At 40.7% G+C, this 21,436-nt stretch overlaps 1 protein-coding gene and 1 long non-coding RNA gene across 12 annotated transcripts in view; both read right to left on the bottom strand.

Annotated features, from left to right (window-relative positions):
- The window catches only part of Lmbr1 (limb region 1), a 148,620-nt gene that overhangs the window by 30,589 nt on the left and 96,595 nt on the right, over positions 1-21,436 (bottom strand). For 9 of the 11 annotated variants that reach the window (XM_006535767.4, XM_006535764.4, XM_011249782.3 and 6 more), the window contains one exon: positions 3,005-3,085. The exons of 1 other annotated variant lie outside the window; for it this stretch is intronic. In XM_006535767.4, the coding sequence (XP_006535830.1) occupies positions 3,005-3,085 (81 nt within the window). Of the gene's footprint in view, positions 1-3,004; positions 3,086-15,608; positions 21,044-21,436 lie in introns of those variants that run through there. One more of the 11 variants, XM_006535771.4, reaches the window with a different exon arrangement.
- Gm42244 lies at positions 11,372-13,744 on the bottom strand. The gene is made up of 2 exons (XR_880915.1): positions 13,711-13,744; positions 11,372-13,266 (listed from the first exon to the last, which is right to left on the bottom strand). It is a non-coding gene; the product is annotated as a predicted gene, 42244 (long non-coding RNA).

Raw genomic sequence — 21,436 nt, forward strand, 5'->3', positions numbered from 1 at the left:
AGGGTACAGAAAGGTGATAGAAGAATGGGGAAAGTCTAGTGTGTGTTTAACTGGAATCTGAAGAAATCAAAGAAAATGAGACAGATAAAAATTGTTAAGATAATGACCAACAATGTTTCAAATAATGAAATTATCAAGCCACAGCCACAAAAGAAAGAAAAGAGAAAAGTGCAAGCAAGTAGGCATGTGTGTGTGTCCATGCACACGCGCACGCACACACACACAAAAATGCTCAGACCCTGGACTTCTGGTCAAGGGAAATGCAATGGCCTTTGGGGACAGAGAACAGTATGAACCTAAATGACCCAGCTTATCATCTTGAGTTTCCAGGCCATGCTGCTGAGAGAAGGAACTAAGAAAAGTTCTGCTCATTCTCATCCTGAAAACATGAAATGTGAGTCTGAGGAAAACAACTAGTAAGTCTTCAGAGATGAGACGTCAGGACAAAGAAAGAACACAAAAATCTCCCAAGGGTCACCTCAGATAGTCAACGGCAACACGAAACAATTCATGGCTGAAGACAAGCATGAGGGAAGAGTTCCCCACAGTTGCATGGGCCACAAGGATAGATGACACATGATGGTTGCCGGTGCCCTGGAGCACCAGTGCTCTGATCCAACCTACTGAGATTCTAGGTTACTGAATCAGCTGTCAGCATTCCAAACCATAGTTTCTTCCTCTCAGGGATGCAAAAAACATCAGAATCCAAAAATCCCTATTTTCCCACCAAAAATTGCCAAGCATGCAAAGAAGCACACAATTAAAACAATACTATAAAACCAATAATTTGAAACTTATCAGGACTAACAAAGATGTCAGAATTCATAGGCAAAAATATTAGAAGTATTCTTGTCTTTGTTAGGGTTTGTATTGCTGTGACATACACCATGACCAAAAGTAACCTAGGGAGAAAGGGGATTTATTTCAGCTTACAATTGTAGTCCATTGTCATAAAGAGAAGTCAGGACAGTAACTCAGGACAGGAGTGTGGAATCAGGACATGAAGCAGAGGCTACAGAGGAATATTGCTTACTAGCTTGCTCCTAATGGCAAGTTCAGCCCCATTTCTTAGACAACTCAGGACCATATCTCCAAGAGTGGTTCCACCCAAAATGACTCTAGCTCCGTGGTTCTCAACCTGTGGTTGAGCGTTTTATGGGTTGAATGACCCTTTCACTGGGGTCTCCTAAAACCACTGGAAAACGTCGATATTTACATTATGATTGATAATAGTAACATCAGTTATGAAGTAGCAACAAAAATAATTTTATGGTTGGGGGGGTCATTACAATATGAGGAACTGTACTAGGTAAGTTGAGAACTACTGTTCTAGCTTGTGTCACATTGACACTAGACAGCCAGCACAGTTCTCAGAGGGGTGTAGAAATGGCTCAGTTGGTAAAATACCTGCGGTTCAAGCATGAAAACCTGAGTTTGATCACCAGAATCCACATGAGAAAGTCTGGTATAATGGCACAAGCATGGAATTCCAGGGCTGGGAAGGCAGAGAAAGAAACATCTCTGAAGACTGCTGGCTAAGTAGTAAGCTACAAATTCAATGAAAAGAAAAAAAGAAAGAAAGGAAGAAAGGAAGAAAAAACAAAGTGGAAAGCAATAAAAGAATAAACCTGCCATTAATTTCTGGCATACAAATGCACATGTATGTGAGCACACACACTCAGAGTGCTCTCATAACTATATTATTTCCCCCCACAAAGGTAAAGGAAACAGATTTAGCAATGTCAATTAGCAGCATGATGATAATTGGCCCAAGCAAAATGGAAAACCCAGTCTCTGAGACCAAAATACAGCAGTTGGGGTAAGAGACAGATCAGACCTACAGAAAAAAGGTTGAGACGATTGAAACATAGCAACAGAAATCCAAAGCCAAACACAGAGAGAAAGGAGTTAAAAAAAGCGTCAGCCAGGAGCTTCAGCCAATCTGCAAATAACTGAAGTTCCTCACAAGGGTAACACAAGTAGAAAATAAAAATATGTGGAGAAATTAAAGCAAAATATCTCTAAGATATATGACAAGTGTAATTCCTACATCCATGAAACTTGATGAACTAAAGACCAAGAAAACCACATTAAGGCATGTCATAATCAAACTACCTTATATCAGTTGTTAAAAAAAATCTTAGAAGCACGTTTTTTAAAATCACATTGACATCAAGGAGAGGAGAGGCCCTTGGTCTTGTGAAGGCTCGATGCCCCAGTGTAGGGGAATGCCAGGACAGGGAGTGGGAGGGCTAGTGAGCAAGGGGAGGGAGGTTGGGATAGGGGGCTTTTTGGAGGGGAAATGAGGAAAGGGGACATTTTCAATGTAAATGAAGAAAACATCTAATAAAACAATAAAAAAAATAATTAAAATCACATTGACAGAGGAGTTGTTTATATTTTTTTTTTCTCAAAAACAATGCAAGTGGGGCTAACAAGACTCTGTGTGACTAAGGGTACCTGCCACCAGCCTGACAACTTATGTCCAATCCTGGAAACCCACATGATGTACGGAAAGAACCTTTTACTACAGGTTGTTTTCTGACCTGCACATCCACTGTGTATGTGGCATGTGTGTACCCACATACAGGAAAAATCTACTCAAGTCAAGAGCCAAAAACACATCATCTTTGAATATTAGTATATTTGAAAAGTAACTTTAAGGGCTGGAGGGATGCCTCGGTGGCTTAGAGCATTTGCTCCTCTTGCAGAAGACCCGGGTTCATTCCCCACATACTCCAAGGTGGTTCACCACCATTGGTACTCCAGTTCTAGGGAATACACAGACATTCAGGCAAAACATTTATACACATAAAAAAATAAATAAGCCTTAAAAGTAATTTCAAAAATATATACTTAACCTCTCCCAAAAGAAAGACAATGACTCTGAGCACAGTAAGTTTTTAACACAAAATTTTCATAAATTTTCAAATATTTTAGGACTAATTTACAATCTTAATAACTAACTAAAACCAACAAATAAACCAAGAAAAAAGTACAATACCTAATTTTGTCTTAAGGATCTTTACATTCTCAAGTTCTTGCTCCAATTCCATTACATTGTACTCCACCGATGAAGATAGCCCTATTAAAGCAAAAGCATTAAGTGTAGCAGTGGAAAGCTTGGAGAACAGGCAGAGCATTAGTTAATATACAAAACATTTGGTACTCACTGATAGCTGGGAGGAACAGACGCTGTTGTGAGTTATGTAAAAACTCACTATTTAGAGCAGTGGTTCTCAACCTGTGGGCCACAACCCCAGTGGGGGTTAAACGGCTCTTTCATAGGGTTTGCATATTAGGTATCTTGTATCAGATATTTATATCACAATTCATAACAACACTTAAATTACAGTTATAAAGTGGTTGGGGTCACCATACCACGAATGTGTATTAAAAGGTGACAGCATTGGGAAGGTAAGGACCACTGCTCTCGAGCATTCATGCTCTTGATAACTGAAAACCATGTTTCTTAGGAAGATGCCTTCCCTGACTTGCTCAGTTATATTACTCTTGTTTTCATGTGCTTACCATACCTTCCCTCTCCATTTTGCCTCCCTGGGATGACAATTATCACCAATGTGGCTGGTGCTTCCATAGCTTTCTTCACATTCATATTTGAATTCTGTCTCACATATGGATTTTCTCTCTCATGCAAATTCTTATACTAATATCAAGCCAGGCACATTAGCTGTTTGCTGTTGCCTATCAATAAATATTTCCTAACAGCTGAGTGTGCAAACCACAATCTGGATTACTATAACCTAACTCAGAATTATTACTTCATTTGTCAATATTCTAGTGTATATTAACATATCCAATTCATTTGCTTCTATTACTGCTGTAAAACAGATTTCCAAACTTCAGACTAGTGGGGGCCATTACAGGTTTAGGAACTTTTTAAGTTTACATTCCCCAAATGATCTTATGTACCATGATAATTCAAATTATAATAAGTCTGACTACTATCAATAGCTTTTGAAAACTCCTATTTATATATCATCATTAGCACTGGGTATCACCAATGGTTGAATTTTTGTCAAAGCGATGAGCTACTTAAATATACATTTTCCTAAATGCAACAGATCACATCTCCTGTTTCTCATGTGGATTTCTTCCATTCCTACTTTCTGCTTACTTCTGCAATGATCTAAGTACAGTATCTTCCTCTTCTTTCTGCTTGATCTCTTAAATTCTGAAACAGATGAATTGAAACCCCCAGACAGCAATGTGCCAGGTTAGGCTTTCTCTGCTGGTAAGGAATGGTTTTCATTGTGGGTGTGTGTTTGACTGCTGAGGGTCTCCCTTATTGTATCTCTAGGACTGTTACGTATAAGTAATGTACAGCATACATTTTATCATTTCATAATGACCATTTTCCTAAATTATATTTTGACAACTTTTACATTTTTATTCATTTTTGGGTTTTACTTGCCATGATTGTGCATTTGTTTCACTGAAATCATCATCTAGCTAATCTCTATCAGTTAAGAATTCATTGGTGATACCCAAATACTACCGGGAGAGAGTTGTTCTCCCAGAAGTGCAGACACACCTGTGAGTACAGGTAAAACCACTACTTCTGCTCAGAGCGACCTGCCTGGAGATCTCAGGACAAAGTAACTGAGGAACAGCCTGGGACAAGATCCTTCCAGTTACTGTCTGCATCCGGAGCTAATCCTGTGCCACAGCGCCCAGAGCTGATTCTATGCCACAAAGCTCCATATCCAAATACTGCAGGGATAGAGCTGGTCTCCCAGGAGTGTGGACATATTTGTGAATACAGGTAAGACCACCACTTCTGTTCAAATTCCTGGCCCAAGAGGGACCTGCCCAGAGCCACCAGACAAAAGAACCAAGAACAGCTGGGGACAGGATCCTTCAGGTTTCCCTCTGCACCCAGGAGCTGACCCTGTGCCACAGCTCTTCATACCCAAATTCCTGCCAGAGAGGACTGGTCTCCCAGGAGTACTGACACACAGCCTTGCTGGAGGGACAAGCCACAGGCAGAGACAGCAAGACCAGCTAACACCAGAGATAACCAGATGGTGAGAGGTAAGGGGAAGAACATAAGCAACAGAAACCAAGGTTACTTGGCATCATCAGAACCATAGAACCACAGCAAGCCCTGGATCCCCAACACACTGGAAAAGCAAGAGTTTGATTTAAAAATCACATCTCAGGATGATGATAGAGGACTTTAAGAAGGACATAAATAACTCCCTTAAAGAAATACAGGAGAACACAGGTAAACAGCTAGAAGCCCTTAAAGACAAAACACAAAAATCCCTTAAAGAATTACAGGAAAACACAACCAAACAGGTAAAGGAATTGAACAAAATCATCCAGGATCAAAAAATGGAAATAAAAACAATAGAGAAATCACAAGTAAGACAACCATGGAGATAGAAAACCTAGGAAAGAGATCAGAAGTCATAGATGCATCACTAACAGAATACAAGAGATAGAAGAATCTCAAGTGCAGAAGATACCATAAAAAAATGTTGACACAACAGTCAAAGAAAATGCAAAATGCAAAAAGTTCCTAACCCAAAATATCCATGAAATCCAGGACTCAATGAGAAGACCAAACCTAAGGATAATAGATATAGAAGAGAGTGAAGATTCCCAACTTAAAGGGCCAGAAAATATCTTCAACAGAATTATAGAAGAAAACATCCCTAACCTAAAGAAAGAAATGCCCATGAACATACAAGAAGCCTACAAAAGTCCAAATAGATTGGACTAGAAAACAAATTCCTCCCGTCACATAAAAGTCAAAACACCAAATGCACAAAACAAAGAAAGAATATTAAAAGCAGTAAGGGAAAAAAGTCAAGTAACATATAAAGGCAGACCTATCAGAATTACACCAGACTTCACACCAGAGACTATGAAAGCTAGAAGATCCTGGGCAGATGTCATACAGACCCTAAGAGAACACAAATGCCAGCCCAGGCTACTATTCCAAGCAAAACTCTCAATTACCATAGATGGAGAAACCAAAGTATTCCATGACAAAGCCAACTTTATACAATATCTTTCCACAAATACAGCACTACAAGGAGAGAAACTACTCCCTAGGAAAAGCAAGAAAGTAATCTTTTTTTTTTCCATTTTTTATTAGGTATTTAGCTCATTTACATTTCCAATGCTATACCAAAAGTCCCCCATAGCCACCCACCCCCACTCCCCTACCCACCCACTCCCCTTTTTTTTGGCCCTGGCGTTCCCCCGTACTGGGGCATATAAAGTTTGCGTGTCCAATGGGCCTCTAGTACTACCGGAGGATCCAGCAATACCTCTCCTGGGCATATATCCAGAAGATGCCCCAACTGGTAAGAAGGACACATGCTCCACTATGTTCATAGCAGCCTTATTTATAATAGCCAGAAGCTGGAAGGAACCCAGATGCCCCTCAACAGAGGAATGGATACAGAAAATGTGGTACATCTACACAATGGAGTACTACTCAGCTATTAAAAAGAATGAATTTATGAAATTCCTAGCCAAATGGATGGACCTGGAGGGCATCATCCTGAGTGAGGTAACACATTCACAAAGGAACTCAAACAATATGTACTCACTGATAAGTGGATATTAGCCCAAAACCTAGGATATCCAAGATATAAGATACAATTTCCTAAACACATGAAACTCAAGAAAAATGAAGACTGAAGTGTGGACACTATGCCCCTCCTTAGAAGTGGGAACAAAACACCCTTGGAAGGAGGTACAGAGACAAAGTTTGGAGCTGAGATAAAAAGATGGACCATGTAGAGACTGCCATATCCGGGGATCCATCCCATAATCAGCTTCCAAATGCTGACACCATTGCATACACTAGCAAGATTATGCTGAAAGGACCCTGATATAGCTGTCTCTTGTCAGAGTATGCCTGGGTCTAGCAAACATAGAAGTGGATGCTCACAGTCGGCTATTGGATGGATCACATGGCCCCCAATGAAGGAGCTAGAGAAAGTACCCAAGAAGCTAAAGGGATCTGCAACCCTATAGGTGGAACAACATTATGAACTGACCAGTACCCCGGAGCTCTTGACTCTAGCTGCATATGTATCAAAAGATGGCCTAGGCGGCCATCACTGGAAAGAGAGGCCCATTGGACACGCAAACTTTATATGCCCCAGTACAGGGGAACGCCAGGGCCAAGAAAGTAATCTTTCAACAAACCCTAAAGAAGATAGCCACACAAACATAAAAATAACATCAAAAACAACAGGAAGCAACAATCACTTTTCCTTATTATCTCTTAACATCAATAGACTCAATTCCCCAATAAAAAGACATGGACTAACAGACTGGATATGTAAACAGGACCCAGCATTTTGCAGCATACAGGAAACACACCTCAGTGTCACACTACCTCAGAGTAAAGAGCTGGAAAACAATTTTCCAAGCAAACGGTCTGAAGAAACAAGCTGGAGTAGGCATTCTAATATCAAATAAAGTTGACTTCCATATAAAAGTTATCAAAAAGGGTAAGGAAGGACACGGCATACTTATCAAAGGAAATATCTACCAAGAAAAACTCTCAATTATGAACATCTATGCTCCAAATGCAAGGGCACCCACATTCATAAAAGAAACTTTACTAAAGCTCAAAGCACACATTGCACGTCACACAATAATAGTGGGAAACTTCAACACTCCACTCTCAGCACTGGGCAGGTGTCATGCTAACAGAAACTAAACAAAGACACAGTGAAATTAACAGAAGTTATGAACCAAATGGATTTAACATATCTATGGAATATTTCATCCTAAATCAAAAGAATATACCTTCTTCTCAGCACCTCATGGTACCTTCTCCAAAACTGACCATATAATCACTCACAAAACAGCCCTCAACAGATACAAGAAGATTTAAATAATCCCATACACATTCAAATCCCATAGGACTAAGGCTGGTGGTCAATAGCAACGAAAACAACAGAAAGCCCACATACACATGGAAGCTGAACAACGCCTACTCAATGATAACTTGGTCAAGGAAGAAGAAATTAAAGACTTTTTAGAATTTAATGGAAATGAAGGCACAACATACCCAAACTTATGGGACACAAAAGCAGTGCTAAGAGAAAAACTCAGCTCTGAGTGGCCCCAAAAGAAACTGGAGAGAGCATACACTAGCAGCTTGACAGCACACCTGAAAGCTCTAGAACAAAAAGAAGCAAATACACCCAAGAGGAGTACACAGCAGGAAATAAACTCAAGCCTGAAGTCAACCAAGTAGAAACAAAAAGAACTGTACAAAGAAGCAACAAAACCAGGAGCTGGTTCTTTGAGAAAATCAACAAGATAGATGAACCCTTACCTGGACTAAGCAGAGAGCACAGAGACAGTATCCAAATTAGCAGAATCAGAAATGAAAATGGAGATATAACAACAGGAACTGGAAATTCACATCGAGACTTAGAAATAATAGGTGAGAATGACAAGAAAAGGGAAGCAGAAGAGGTAAGAATGTTAGAGAACCCCTTCCCCAAGATCTGCTTCTGGAGCCTTGGTGAGCACAGCACAGCAGGAAGAGGTCACCCCAATCATCAGGGCCTTTAAGTCACTAGACTCAGAATGGAAAGCTTTGGAGTGCTTCCTACTTCAGCTAGGAAAGGAAAGATACAAAGCTTTGGCTTTATCAGAGAAAAGACAAGGAGGACCTAGAATAAGATGATGTTCTAAGTAGCCCACACTCATTCATTCTGTCTTTACCGTCAATTTACCCTAATTACATTCAGTAAAATATAGAACATCAACTTTCCACACTATTTGTCTTAGTTTTCATTGACTTTTACGTCTTACCCTTATCAGAATGAAGTGTGCACAAAGCTTAGTGTCAAAACCCCTTGGACCTGTGTCAATGCCCCCTTCTCCCTGATACCACCTCACCCTGAGGTGCTTCTCCCTGATAACACCTCACCCTGAGGTGCTTTCCTGGTTTCTCAAATCTCAAGGTGTCCAGGAAGCAGAGAGAAGGGAAGGGACTACAGACAGGATATCCTTCAAGGACATGCCTCCAGCTTCTGGCTGCTAAGATGCACCTTCTAATGGAGTGGTTCTCAACCTGTGGGCCGCAACCCTTTTAGGAGTCAAATGACTCTTTCACAGAGGTCACCTAACCCCATCGGAAAACATATTTACATTCCAATTCATAATGGGAGCAAAATTACTGCTATGAAGTAACAGTGGAAATAATTTTATGGTTTAGGAGTCACCCCAACATCAAGAACTATATTAAAGGGTCACAGCATTAGGAAGGTTGAGAACCATTGTGCAAAATAGCACCACAAGCTGGAGATAAGCCTTTAAGTCTACAGTTGCAATACTGTTTTTATGAAGTCTGGAGCAATTCTCAGTCTTACCCCAGGAATGTCTTCTTGTCAGTGCCACTGTAAACTGTACAGGATCTTTGCTCCCAGTGTTCTTGCTGTGAATACATGTCTGTGCAGTGACACATCCACTGGACACACGTGAGCATTTTCAATCCCCAAATTCACGTATCAGATTAGAGCAATTTCTTGATCCTTTTTTTTCCCCACCATATTCTCTCTCTTAACCCTGTGTGGAAGGGGTGTTAGCTAGAGGCTGGCTGTACAGGTCTGGAACATTTTTACCTCTAAGACTTGCTCACTCTTGTCATTCTGGATCATTTTCTTATCTCTGAGTTTCAAGAGCTCTTTCTGTTAACCGGATGTCCCAGATGGTGGAGCCTTGGCCTTTCTCATGAAAGCGGCCTTCTTGAATATACAAGGCGTGACGGGTGGCTCATCTTTAGCTATTCTTCCATGTGCCCCACATCCACATGCCCATGTCTACTTGTGTTCACACAAGAGGCTTTCTTCAGTCACCAGAGTTTTGATTGTGTTCTTGTGTTTTAATGAAGCCATGAGGAATAAATGCCAATTTGAACTTCAGACATCTGGAGGATCTTGACAAGATGAGTTTCACACCTAACAATCCAGTGATTCCCTATTGCTGGAGCTACAGAGCTTTCTTCTTAAGCTGGGCACGTTCCTGAGAAAAACCCTGACTTCCTTCTCAAATTAAAGTTCAGCTATGCAAAAGGAGAAGGACGGAATCTATGTACTTTGTCTGCAAGCACTCCTACCCTACCAGGCCAGAGACCCTCTGTTTTACACAGAAAGAAATGTTTACGCTTCTTCTAAGACAGACAGGAGGCAAGTGCCTGGTACCTTGGATGGAAGCAAAGAATGTAGCAATTAAGCTACTTCGTGACAGCTTTTTAACAAGTCCTCCCTTTCTTAGCTCATGCTACCTTATCTGGTGGTGTCCCTTTGTGACTTTGGGGGATTCTAAAGTATAAATAAAGACTTAGGAATAAACTCCTTTTGTTCTGTTAATCTGGCTAATTCTAACATTTTCTTGTCTGCTGAATTCTAAGTTATTATGGTGGTTTTCCCGTGGAATTTCCTGACGCCCTAGGTTTATGATTCTCTCTGTTCTCACCCATGGGATGGCATGTACTCATCAGGATGCTTTCCACTAAGTCTCAAAATCAAAGAAATTTTAAAAATAAGGAAATAGTTTCAAATAATTAGAAGTTAGGAGCCAGAGCCAGAGCCAGAGTAAGCTTCCGCATGGTTTTCCAGCAGCTCAACAGTGACATCAAGGGACTAAACTGTGCCTCCCACACACTAGATTGATGTGTACAGACTGGCACTTTCCCTCCGTGCAGGGCAAATGTGTGGACTGTTCCTGCGTATTCCAGTGCTTACCTTCTCACTTGTGTCACTCCTACTGAGTCAGCCTGCTAGTCTGTAAAGCATTCCGTGTCATGGTGAAACTCACATTAGCTAACCATTTCCTCACTGCTCCCCACCCCTTCTTCCAAATCCTCATCTTGCTTAAATATTATTTCAGTACTGTTACATTTTTCATTCTGTGCAGTAGTTAGATTAGTGTCTGGTGTCAATGCAGGTGCCAATGCAGAAATGTCAAAGGAATATACCAAGACTACTTTTTTTTTGGGGGGGGGGCGGGGCCTAGTCAATAAGTAACATGTGTAACTCTTCACAACTGCAAGCTGCAGATGGTAAGTTTGACACAACTCTTTTTTTTAATGTTTTTTATCAAAAATAATTTTTCATACAATATATTCTGATGACAATTTCCTCTCCCCCAACTCCTCCCAGATCCTCCCCACTCCCCTTACCCTCCCAATTCTACATTTTCTTTCCTTTCTTTTTATCTCTCTTCAGAAAGCAGGCAAACAAAACCCATAAAAACAAAAAAAAATATAGAAACCATAATATATAAGAGACCAGTAACTGTGTTCAAACAGAGCAATATGAGACAAAAAGTCTACAAAAAATACCATTGGATTCATTTTTTATTTTTTGCTGACCACCTACTACAGGACATGGGGCCTACTCTTAAGTGTGGTTAATATACCCAATGAAACCCCATTGGAAAAAAACAATTTTTCTTTGCAAGTGGTTTGTCAATTGGAGATGGCTTCTTGAGCAGATCATGTCTACAATTCTCCTCGCAGCTCCTGAATATCCTCCCCCTCCCCTGGCTTGAACCTGTGCAGATCCTGTGAATGTCTCTAAATTTGTATGTGCATCAATTCTGTATATGTATGGAAGACACTGTTTCCTTAGAGTCATCCATCTCTTCTGGCTCTAACAATCTTTCCACCTCCTCTTCTGCATAGTTCCCTGATCCCTGAGAGGAAGGGTTTGATGAAGACATCCCATTTGGAACTCAATATTCAGAAATCTCTCATTCTTCATTAATTGTTCAGTTGTAGGTTTCTGTAGTAGTACCCACCTAAATATGGAAGATGGCTGAGCAATGGTGTATTGCAGAATGTGTGTGTGTGTGTGTGTATACACATGAGTATATACACACGAATATATACATACATATATGTCATTTTATTGCTATGTTCCTTTAACAGGACAATAGTATTTTATTTTACCCTAGACCCAAGACCTATCTAGTCTCGGGTTCTTGGCTACCAAAGCAGTGTGATGCATAGGTTCCAACTCCTGGAGTGGGCCTTAAATCAGAGTAGCTGGCTACTCCCACAATGTCTGTGCCACTATTATACCAGCATATCACACAGATAGGTCACTGTTGCAGATCAGAAGACTTTATAGCTGAGCTGGTAGTTACCTTTCTTCTCTAGTAGCAAACTCAGTACCTTCTGGTACCATGTATACTAGTCAGGAGGGGTGAAGACTCTAGTTAGGCACCAGCTCAACTACATCATATCTGGAAGTCAGTAGGATAAATTTCAGTGTTTTAAATCCCTGTTTAGAGAAAAGGCATACAATAGCAGAGATATCAATGTCCATGTGGTAATCTCTCCTGTGAGCCTCTATGGCTTTGAATCTGCACTCGGCGTCAGCCTGATGAACTTTCCCTGTTATTTACTTGACCACCTTTTCTTCCTTGTTAGTTTCTTTCCATCTATATATGTGCTTACATTAGGACCTTACCTCAGTGGTCCATAATTATTATTTCATCAATGGTTTTCTCCTATAGTCTGGTCTGTGATTCACAAGATTTTTTCTACCACAATCAGCCAGGTGATTAATTTTTCAGAAAGACGATATTAACTTCCTAATGGTGCTGGACCAAATTACCATAAGCCTTTTATTTATTGTCTTGTAGTTCTTGATGTCTATAGTCCTACCATCAAGATGTCAGCAAGATGGTCCCTAGGGCATTCTGGGAGAGAGTCAACCTTTGTCTTTTCTAGCACTTCAAGGCTAATTGCATACCTTGGCTCTCAGACCTTTTTCAAACCACTCCCACTTATGCTTCCATTGTCTTTTCCATTCTTTGGCCATCCTCCTGCAGTCTTACACTGCACCTACCAGATACCCTGTATGCCCATGAATATCAAGTCCTTTATTCTAACCATATTTGCAAAGTACCACATTCACAGGTTCTGGAGATTAGAAATGGGCATCTTTGGGTCATCACTTTTTACTGCTTTTTTTTTTTTAAGCTCTAGATAGTTTTGTTTTCTTTTCTCATACATCTCCTTGACCCATCTTGTTACATTTGGAGGATAGGTACAAATTCTATCTTGTACAAATTCTTTCCTGTCTCCCCAATTTACTCTTAAATAAGTCTCACTTGCTAGGTGCACTGGCCCTAAATGAGTGCCCCTGCTTCTGTTTTCTGTCTTTACCGCTGCTTCCTTCATACCTAATTAGGGCAGATGGTACTTCAAACAGCTGGAAGTTCGCCAAGGCTTGGTCTTCTTGGGGACTAAAGAGCAAGAAGCCAAAAGAACTGAATCAGAAGAAAGAAAGCTAACCTGACTAGTAGAGGCAAACAGTGATCATTTTCAAGCAAAGATGCCAAGGAGTATTGGGCCACATAGGTTCACTATGGGCCACTGTGGAAATTCAAATGCCTTTTTCTTTTAATTTTTATTAGGTATTTTCTTCATTTACATTTCAAATGCTATCCCAAAAGTCCCCTGTACCCTCCCCGCCCTCCGTCCCCCGCCCCACACCCCCCTACCCACCCACTCCCGCTTCTTGGCCATGGTGTTCCCCTGTACTGGGGCATATAAAATTTGCAATATCAAGGGGCCTCTCTTCCCAATGATGGCCGACTAGGCCATCTTCTGATACATATGCAGCTAGAGACACGAGCTCTGCGGTACTGGTTAGTTCATATTGTTGTTCCACCTATAGGGTTCCACACCTTCAGCTCCTTGGGTACTTTCTCTAGCTCCACCATTATGTTCCATCCAATAGCTGACTATGAGCATCCACTTCTGTATTTGCCAGGCACTGACATAGCCTCACAAGAGACAGCTATATCAGGGTCCTTTCAGCAAAATCTTGCTGGTGTATGCAATAGTGTCTGCGTTTGGTGGCTGATCGAATGGCTGAGAAGCACCTGAAAAAATGTTCAACATCCTTAATCATCAGGGAAATGCAAATCAAAACAACCCTGAGATTCCACCTCACACCAGTCAGAATGGCTAAGATCAAAAATTCAGGTGACAGCAGATGATGGCAAGGATGTGGAGAAAGAGGAGCACTCCTCCATTGTTGGTGGGATTGCAAGTTTGTACAACCACTCTGGAAATCAGTCTGGCGATTCCTCAGAAAATTGGACATAGTACTACCGGAGGATCCCGCAATACCTCTCCTGGACATATATCCAGAAGATGTTCTAACCGGTAAGAAGGACACATGCTCCACTATATTCATAGCAGCCTTATTTATAATAGCCAGAAGCTGGAAAGAACCCAGATGTCCCTCAGCAGAGGAATGGATACAGAAAATGTGGTACATTTACACAATGGAGTACTACTCAGCTATTAAAAACAACGAATTTATGAAATTCCTAGGCAAATGGATGGATCTGGAGGGCATCATCCTGAGTGAGGTAACCCAATCACAAAAGAACTCACATGATATGTGCTCACTGATAAGTGGATATTAGCCTTCTTTTTTAAGATCCTAGAGTCACAGATCCTAAGTTTCCCATTTGTGTCCCCTTATTTCCTCACATCACTAAAAATAGAGATCTAGTGCCACCTGTTGGCTGAAAGTTCTATGTGTCTCCAGGATGCCTTGGCTTCATTATTTTATTCATTAATATTCAACTTTTATTTATACAAGAGTAGGACTACACATCAAGTACACAGATATTCAAGCACTGTGACCCAAAACTACTACAGTTTAGCTACAAATTTAGTTTTCAGGTTCTAGCAACCAAAGCAAAAGGGAAGCAATTAGGACACAAAGTTAGTAGGCATCTCCAAGGGAAAGAAGAAACGAAGACTTGCAGGGGACAGCACAGGATTGTAAGACTGCTAAATACCTTTAAATCAAACTGTAAAATATCTAACAGTGATATTAATCATTTTTAAGCCTGGAGAACAATTGATAACTATTCTGAACTTTGGAAAAGAATGGCTACCAGGACAGTATTTCTGGTGTCAATCTGAAATTAAGTGAAGAGAGTAGCAGCCTACCTCATGGTACGTCTACAAGGCTTAGTACAAATGTCTAGAACACTGAATGCATGTTTCTTCAGAGAAAAATAACAAGAGATATTTGAAATTTTTATTTTATGTCTACGGTGTGTTCCCTAAATGTTTATGTCTGTGAACCACATGCATGCAGTGCCCTCAGAGGCCAGAAGAGGGTGTCAGACTCCCTGTGACTGGGGTTATAGATGGTTGTAAACTATTGTGTGTGCTGAGAATTAAACCCAGGTCCTCTGGTAGAGCAATCAGTGAGCCGTCTCTCCAATCCTCTGAAGTCGCGCTTCTGGATGGGCTCTTTACCTCAGGTGACTAACTCCCAGGACATGAGAGGTGATGCGACCTTCCATGAAAACCAAGACCACATTCCTACTGTCCTCCAAAAAGTCACTCAAAATGAGTTTTCAGGTCATTCCCTTCCTTCATTACATGCTAATATATTAATACTCAAACAAAAATCAAGCTTTGGGGGACAGAATCTTTCATTACAAATGATCAAAACTCAATAATGGCCAGTATGAGGATATATGACACACTGTAAACAAACACTCAACCATTATATAAATTTAAGTTGTGCAAAAAATGAAAACATCCTAAAAACTATACTATCATTATTTTATTTCAAAACAAACCCAAAATGTTCAGTGTCAGCATTGTCTAGTCAATAAGTCAAATCGCAGACAAAAACCTGTTTGGACAAGTCCAAAAAAATAAAAAGGGATTCTCCAAGAAAACCACAAAGCAGCTCATTTAAGGTCAATTTACTGTTTTTCTTCCAGCTCTGACATAAGATTTCACTACCTCAAAGGAAATTGTAAGTGTATCTATTTGCATTCCCCCCAGGTGATTGGCAGTTCAACACCAATTAGTTCAAAATTACACTGTTACTAGCATGCAATAAAAACAACACCTTTCATCTTCCTTACACAGGTAAGAATACCTTCAGAGCCAATAACTTTGATCAAATGAGTATTTTTGATCCTGCCCCACCCATGTCTTTGGATTCAGGAAAACTAATAGCTGAAGGCATTCTTCCCAACTTTATTCTTAAGTCGAAAAACTGGTGTGGTACTGAAAATATTTTGCTCCCAAGATAACAGAATTTCCCAAACTCCAGCATTTCTTCAACATCTGAGTTTATCCAATGGACAAGACAGTCTCAGCTGTTCAAGGACATCAGATGTTCAAGGACAGATATTAAATATACAATGTATTTTTAAACAAACATACATTTGAACTAGGCATGCATACAATTAAAATAGCTTGATGCAATAAAGTTATTTCCACAACAATTCTGTACCTTAAATCAATCAGGGTACTAAATTATTCAAAAGTAGTATAAACCAATTCTCTTTATATTTTTTAATTTAGCATATAAACAAAAGGGGTAGATTAAAATTTTGATCCAAGTAACTATAAAATTTTAACTGGTTACAACTTTAAATTTCACCAGCAATTCCATCTCTAAGAATGAGAGATTTTTCAAGTTGTGATAATTATTTCAAGTAATAGAAAAGTGATTGTTCAAACCCAAGGCTCCTTAGGACTGAGCAAAAGGACTGTCCCCAGAGAAACCACATGTGTTTGAGGCATCCAGATGCTGAAGCCTCATGTCCAAATCTCCAGTAGATCTGTTGTTTGTGTACTAACACTGAGGTTGCCTGTAGAAGAGACACAGACACATGCACACACAGACACACAGACACAGACAAACCACCTCTATGCTATTAACATTATTGTATCTTTTGGCTTCTGATGTCACATGACTATGATCCCGGTATTATAGGACTTCAAATGTTCAAAAACGGTGGCTATGCAAACCTACTTTCACTACTAATAACTGCAAGCAAGGGCAAAAATATTAAGACAACCAGCTTTAAAAATATTATGTAATGTTAGATACAATGAAAAAATGCTTTGGTCTTTTTTCTATTTCAGACACAAGCACTATAGATCTTGAAGTAGACAAGATGTTAAGACCACCCTTTATCCTTCATATTTTATTCTGCCATCAAATATGGTAACACCAGCATTCACACAGATGTGGTTGAAAGAAAGCTGAAATATATGGAATCACATTCCGATTTTTTGAGTGTGAGTTTTATAATACAACTTCTCTTCCTAATTCCAAGGACTATGTATGACACATGATCCACAGTCTTCGGCTTTGTTTCCCAAAATGGCCCTTTTAGTTTATGCTTCCCTCAGTCACTCTTGCAGCAAATAATTTGTTTGAACTACATTTTATTATATGAAAGTGACTCAAAGGGACCAAGAAGCCAAATAAATTTTGACTTCTGTCACTGTTTCATCCCTATTTATACAAATGCCTTCTGAAGATACACTATCAAGTCTAGGCTGTCTGACTATGCCCAAACACTTTGCATAGAATCCCAGAGTTGAAGTCCAAAATATTTCCCTAGAGGTGTGTGTGTGTGTGTGTGTGTGTGTGTGTGTGATGTGTAGGCAAACAAATACAGTAATTTATACATATAGCCTACTATAGTACTTGACATATGGTGCTTATATCCCTATTCAAAGAGGTATTCTTTACTCATTGATTAAGAAAGCTATTGTGTTCGCCATCTATAAATGACATTAGATAAGCAATATCCTAACTGCCTGCAGTACAGCGGTAACACAAGTGCCTGACAGAAAGCACTATGACAAAGCAGCCACAGATAAATCCTGAGTTTCAGTATCTTCACAAAACCCTGAAACTCAACTTCTAAGTAGCAAGAATCAAATACTGACAATGACACAGAAGCTGGCCGAGGTCCCCGAGGTCCGGGAAGAGAGGCTGCACAGGCACAGCTTGTTCTCCTCAGCCCCTTTGTTTTTCAGAACCCAACGGTATTAAAACCTAGAAAAAACTGCTACTGCTTCTGTGCTCTGAATAAAGAGTTAATGTAAATTTTAATGTGAACAGCCTTAAAAAAAAGAAAGAAAAAAAAAAAGATTAGGATCAAGAGGCTGGCGAGAGCTCAGTGGTAGAGGGCCTGGCTAGCATGTACAAAGAAGGCCCAGTGTTCAATCTCCAGTACTGGAAAAAAAAAAAAACTTACTTAGAATAAAACAAGCAAGAAACTGCCACTCCTCCAAAAGTGATATACAAATTTTTATCACAAAGATGAAAATAGTGCCTAACAGAATTGAATTATAGTTCAAAGACTTTAATAGTTTAAAAATAAATTACCTTAAAAGAGCTGTAAATGTTTTGAACTCAAACAAAAAAAAATAATTTCTATTCATTATAGAACTTCTAAAGTTATCCAGTACACCCATGGGCTATACACGCACAAAATCTAATTATTTCAATTAATGCTGCTGCATTACTTAAACAGTTAAGCATGTTATGGTATATGCAGCCTCTTAACACTGGGAAGAGCTATAAATGATTTTCTCCTGATTACTGTAATGGGTCCTCACTGCCGAGCCCTGGAAGTAAACAGTTCTGCTTGCACAGACTGTGTGGGTACAACAGTGGGAAATCCCTGATCTCCACCTGCCCAACCTCGGCTGTTTACTGTGCCTGTGTCACCCTTCCTAAACATGTCACCAGGATTCTGTTTTCTGTCCTCCCATTGAGTTTCACTTTCCCTGCCTGCCTTCTTAATGCTCTACCTTGGGTTTGTTTGGTGTTTTTATTTGATTTTTATCTACCCACCAATGGAACGAACAACCATGGGATACATATAGTCTTTATACCCAGCCTGTACCTTGCACAGCAGGGCACACTTACGAGGCTCCCTGCCCTGAGAAGCTCTGTCCACTGTGGAGAGACAGGCGTGTCACAGAGTGGAAAGACTGTAGAGAAATAAAGCAGGTGAGGAGGGGCAGTGTGCAGTGGAGGTGGACTTGAGGATGTAGGACTAATACTTGCGGCACTCACAAGAATGGCAAGTCCTGCATGAGGAGCTTTGAGGTCAAGACCTAGAACAAAGAAGCAAATCTACTTTCCTATCATAATTATGTTCTGTCAGGCCACTTGCTACTGTAGCTCCCAGTGTTCACAACTGGGTAATACCTGATTCCTTTTCTTCCCCAGTAGCTTGTACACCGCCTTCCTGCACTATGAAAGCTAGCCAGTAGAAATGAAGCTTCCTGATTTGAACTGTTTGATTTCTGCATGCATGTCCAATCTTCAGCAATTGGGCCTTACTGTCAAGTTTGGAAGGGTAACCAAAAGCATTGGCAATAGTCTGTAATGTTTAGGGATCTATGGGACTTCACCAGCCAACAACTCACAAAGAGATAATCCAACCTGCACTGTGTTTTTGTTAGCCCATGGTATTTAGTAGATTGTTGCCCTATTACAGGATAGCTCCATTAAAACTTTTTTTTATTAGATATTTTCTTTATTTACATTTCAAATGTTATCCCCTTTCCTAATTTCCCCTCCGAAAATCCCCTATCTCCTTCCCCCTCCCCCTACTCCCCAACCCACCCACTCCCATTCCTGGTCCTAGCATTCCCCTATACTGGGGCATAGAACCTTCACAGGACCAAGAGCCTCTCCTCTCATTGAATACTGACTAGGCCATCCTCTGCTACATATGCAGCTAGAGCCCCAAGTTCCATCCGCCGAGTTTGTGCCCAAGGTGACCCAGAGCTGGCGCCGACCAGAAGGGACTTGAGCCCCCTGATCAGGCTGGTTTCCTGCATCCCTGCTGCTGGCACTGGCCTGTCACAATTGGTTTGGAACAGATGTTGTGTTCCACTCACCAGTGATGCTAAGATCGGTGGAGAGTCCTCTAGGATCCATGGGACCGTCCACCGAGTTTGTGCCCAAGGTGACCCGGAGCTGGCGCCGACCAAAAGCCCATTAAAACTTTTTATGTATGGGTATGTATGTATCACATATTTTCTCTCATTTATACTTTGAATCTTTAACATCCATAAATAAGAGAAAATGTGATGCTCATCTTTCTGAATCTGGGTTAATGACTGATGAACCAGATCTATTTATTATCTGTAAATGTCGTAATTCCACTTAACTAAACAAATTTCCATTGTGTAAATGTATCATGTTTTCTTTAGCCATTCAGCAGTTGATGGGCATCTAGGAAGTTTCTACCTCCTGGTTATTGTGATAGAATAGCAGTGAGCACTGGTCAGCAGGTATCTTTATAGGGGGATAGAGAGTCCTTTGCTTATCTGTCATGGAGTGGTAGAGCTGGATCATGTGGCAGATCTACTTCCATCTTTGTGAACAGTGTCCATACTGATTTACACAGTGGCTGCACCAGCTTGTGTTTCCCCAAAAGTGAACAAGTGTCCCTGTATCCCAACATCCTTGCCAGCCCTGTCCTCATTATTAACCTGTGCCCTCCGTGCAGTGCACTAGCTCACAGCACTGCTCCTCCGAGACCTCGTACCTCTGAGCATCATCTCTTTTTTTTTCCCAGTAGTCCTTTCTCAGTCTCTAGTACCCCACCGAAGTATTAGCATCAGCCTTCAAGTTGGGTCTCATACTATGTCAAAGTCATGACAGAGGACTATAGTTTCTACAAGTACCACAGGCCTGACAGAGGCCAGACAGAGGTACAATTCATAGGGATGTGGCCAGTGCCCCAGACCAGGGCCTTCACTATGCACAGTGTTCCCTCAGGAAGCCAGATGCAGGACTGGGGAAGGGCTGGCATGTAGCGCCTGATACACATGACCTCTGTCCTCCTGTCCTCGTATAGAAGTGAGCATTTTTGTATGGATAATAAAAAACAATTTTTTAAAAAAATGTATAGTTGTCTTCATGCAGGTGGAAATGTCTTCATGCAGCCCTTGGAGAGGAGGCAGAATGGCAGCAGCTAAGTCCCTGGGTCGGTGGACAGAGACGAGGGCTGGCATCTGAGCAAGGTGGACTTGCCCCAGAGCAAAGTCAAGCCAGGCATGGGGCCAAGAGATGAGGCTGCACAGTCAGGTAATGGGCAGTGACAAGCTTGGTGGAAGGGAGCAGCAGGTACATCTTCTTCATAGTTGCTTCTGTTTCCTCAAGTAACAGGAAACAAGGTCAGCAGCTGAGGTAGTCAGGGATATCTGAGCAAAGAAAAGGTGACCTAGCTGTTATGAACAGGGCAGCAATGAATGTGGCTGAGCAAGTATCTGTATAGTACGATATTGAGTCTTTTGGGCAAATGGCAATGAGTGGCAGAACGGGGTCATGGTAAATTTATTTGCAGCTTTTTGAGAATTCTCTACATTGATTTCCATAATGCCTGTACCAGTCTGCAATCCCACCAACAGTGAATAAGGACTCCTTTTCCATCACACTGCACCCAGCATTTGTTGTCAATTGCTTTGTTGATCTTTGTCATTCTGACTGGGGTAAAATCTCAAAGCTGTTTTGATTTGCATTTCCCTAATTGCTAAGGAATATGAACATTGTTTTGAGATATTTTATAACCCTTTTTTTTAATTTCAGAACTCTCT

This window comes from Mus musculus, chromosome 5, assembly GCF_000001635.26.
Source record: "Mus musculus strain C57BL/6J chromosome 5, GRCm38.p6 C57BL/6J".
Classification (NCBI taxonomy): Eukaryota; Metazoa; Chordata; class Mammalia; order Rodentia; family Muridae; genus Mus; species Mus musculus.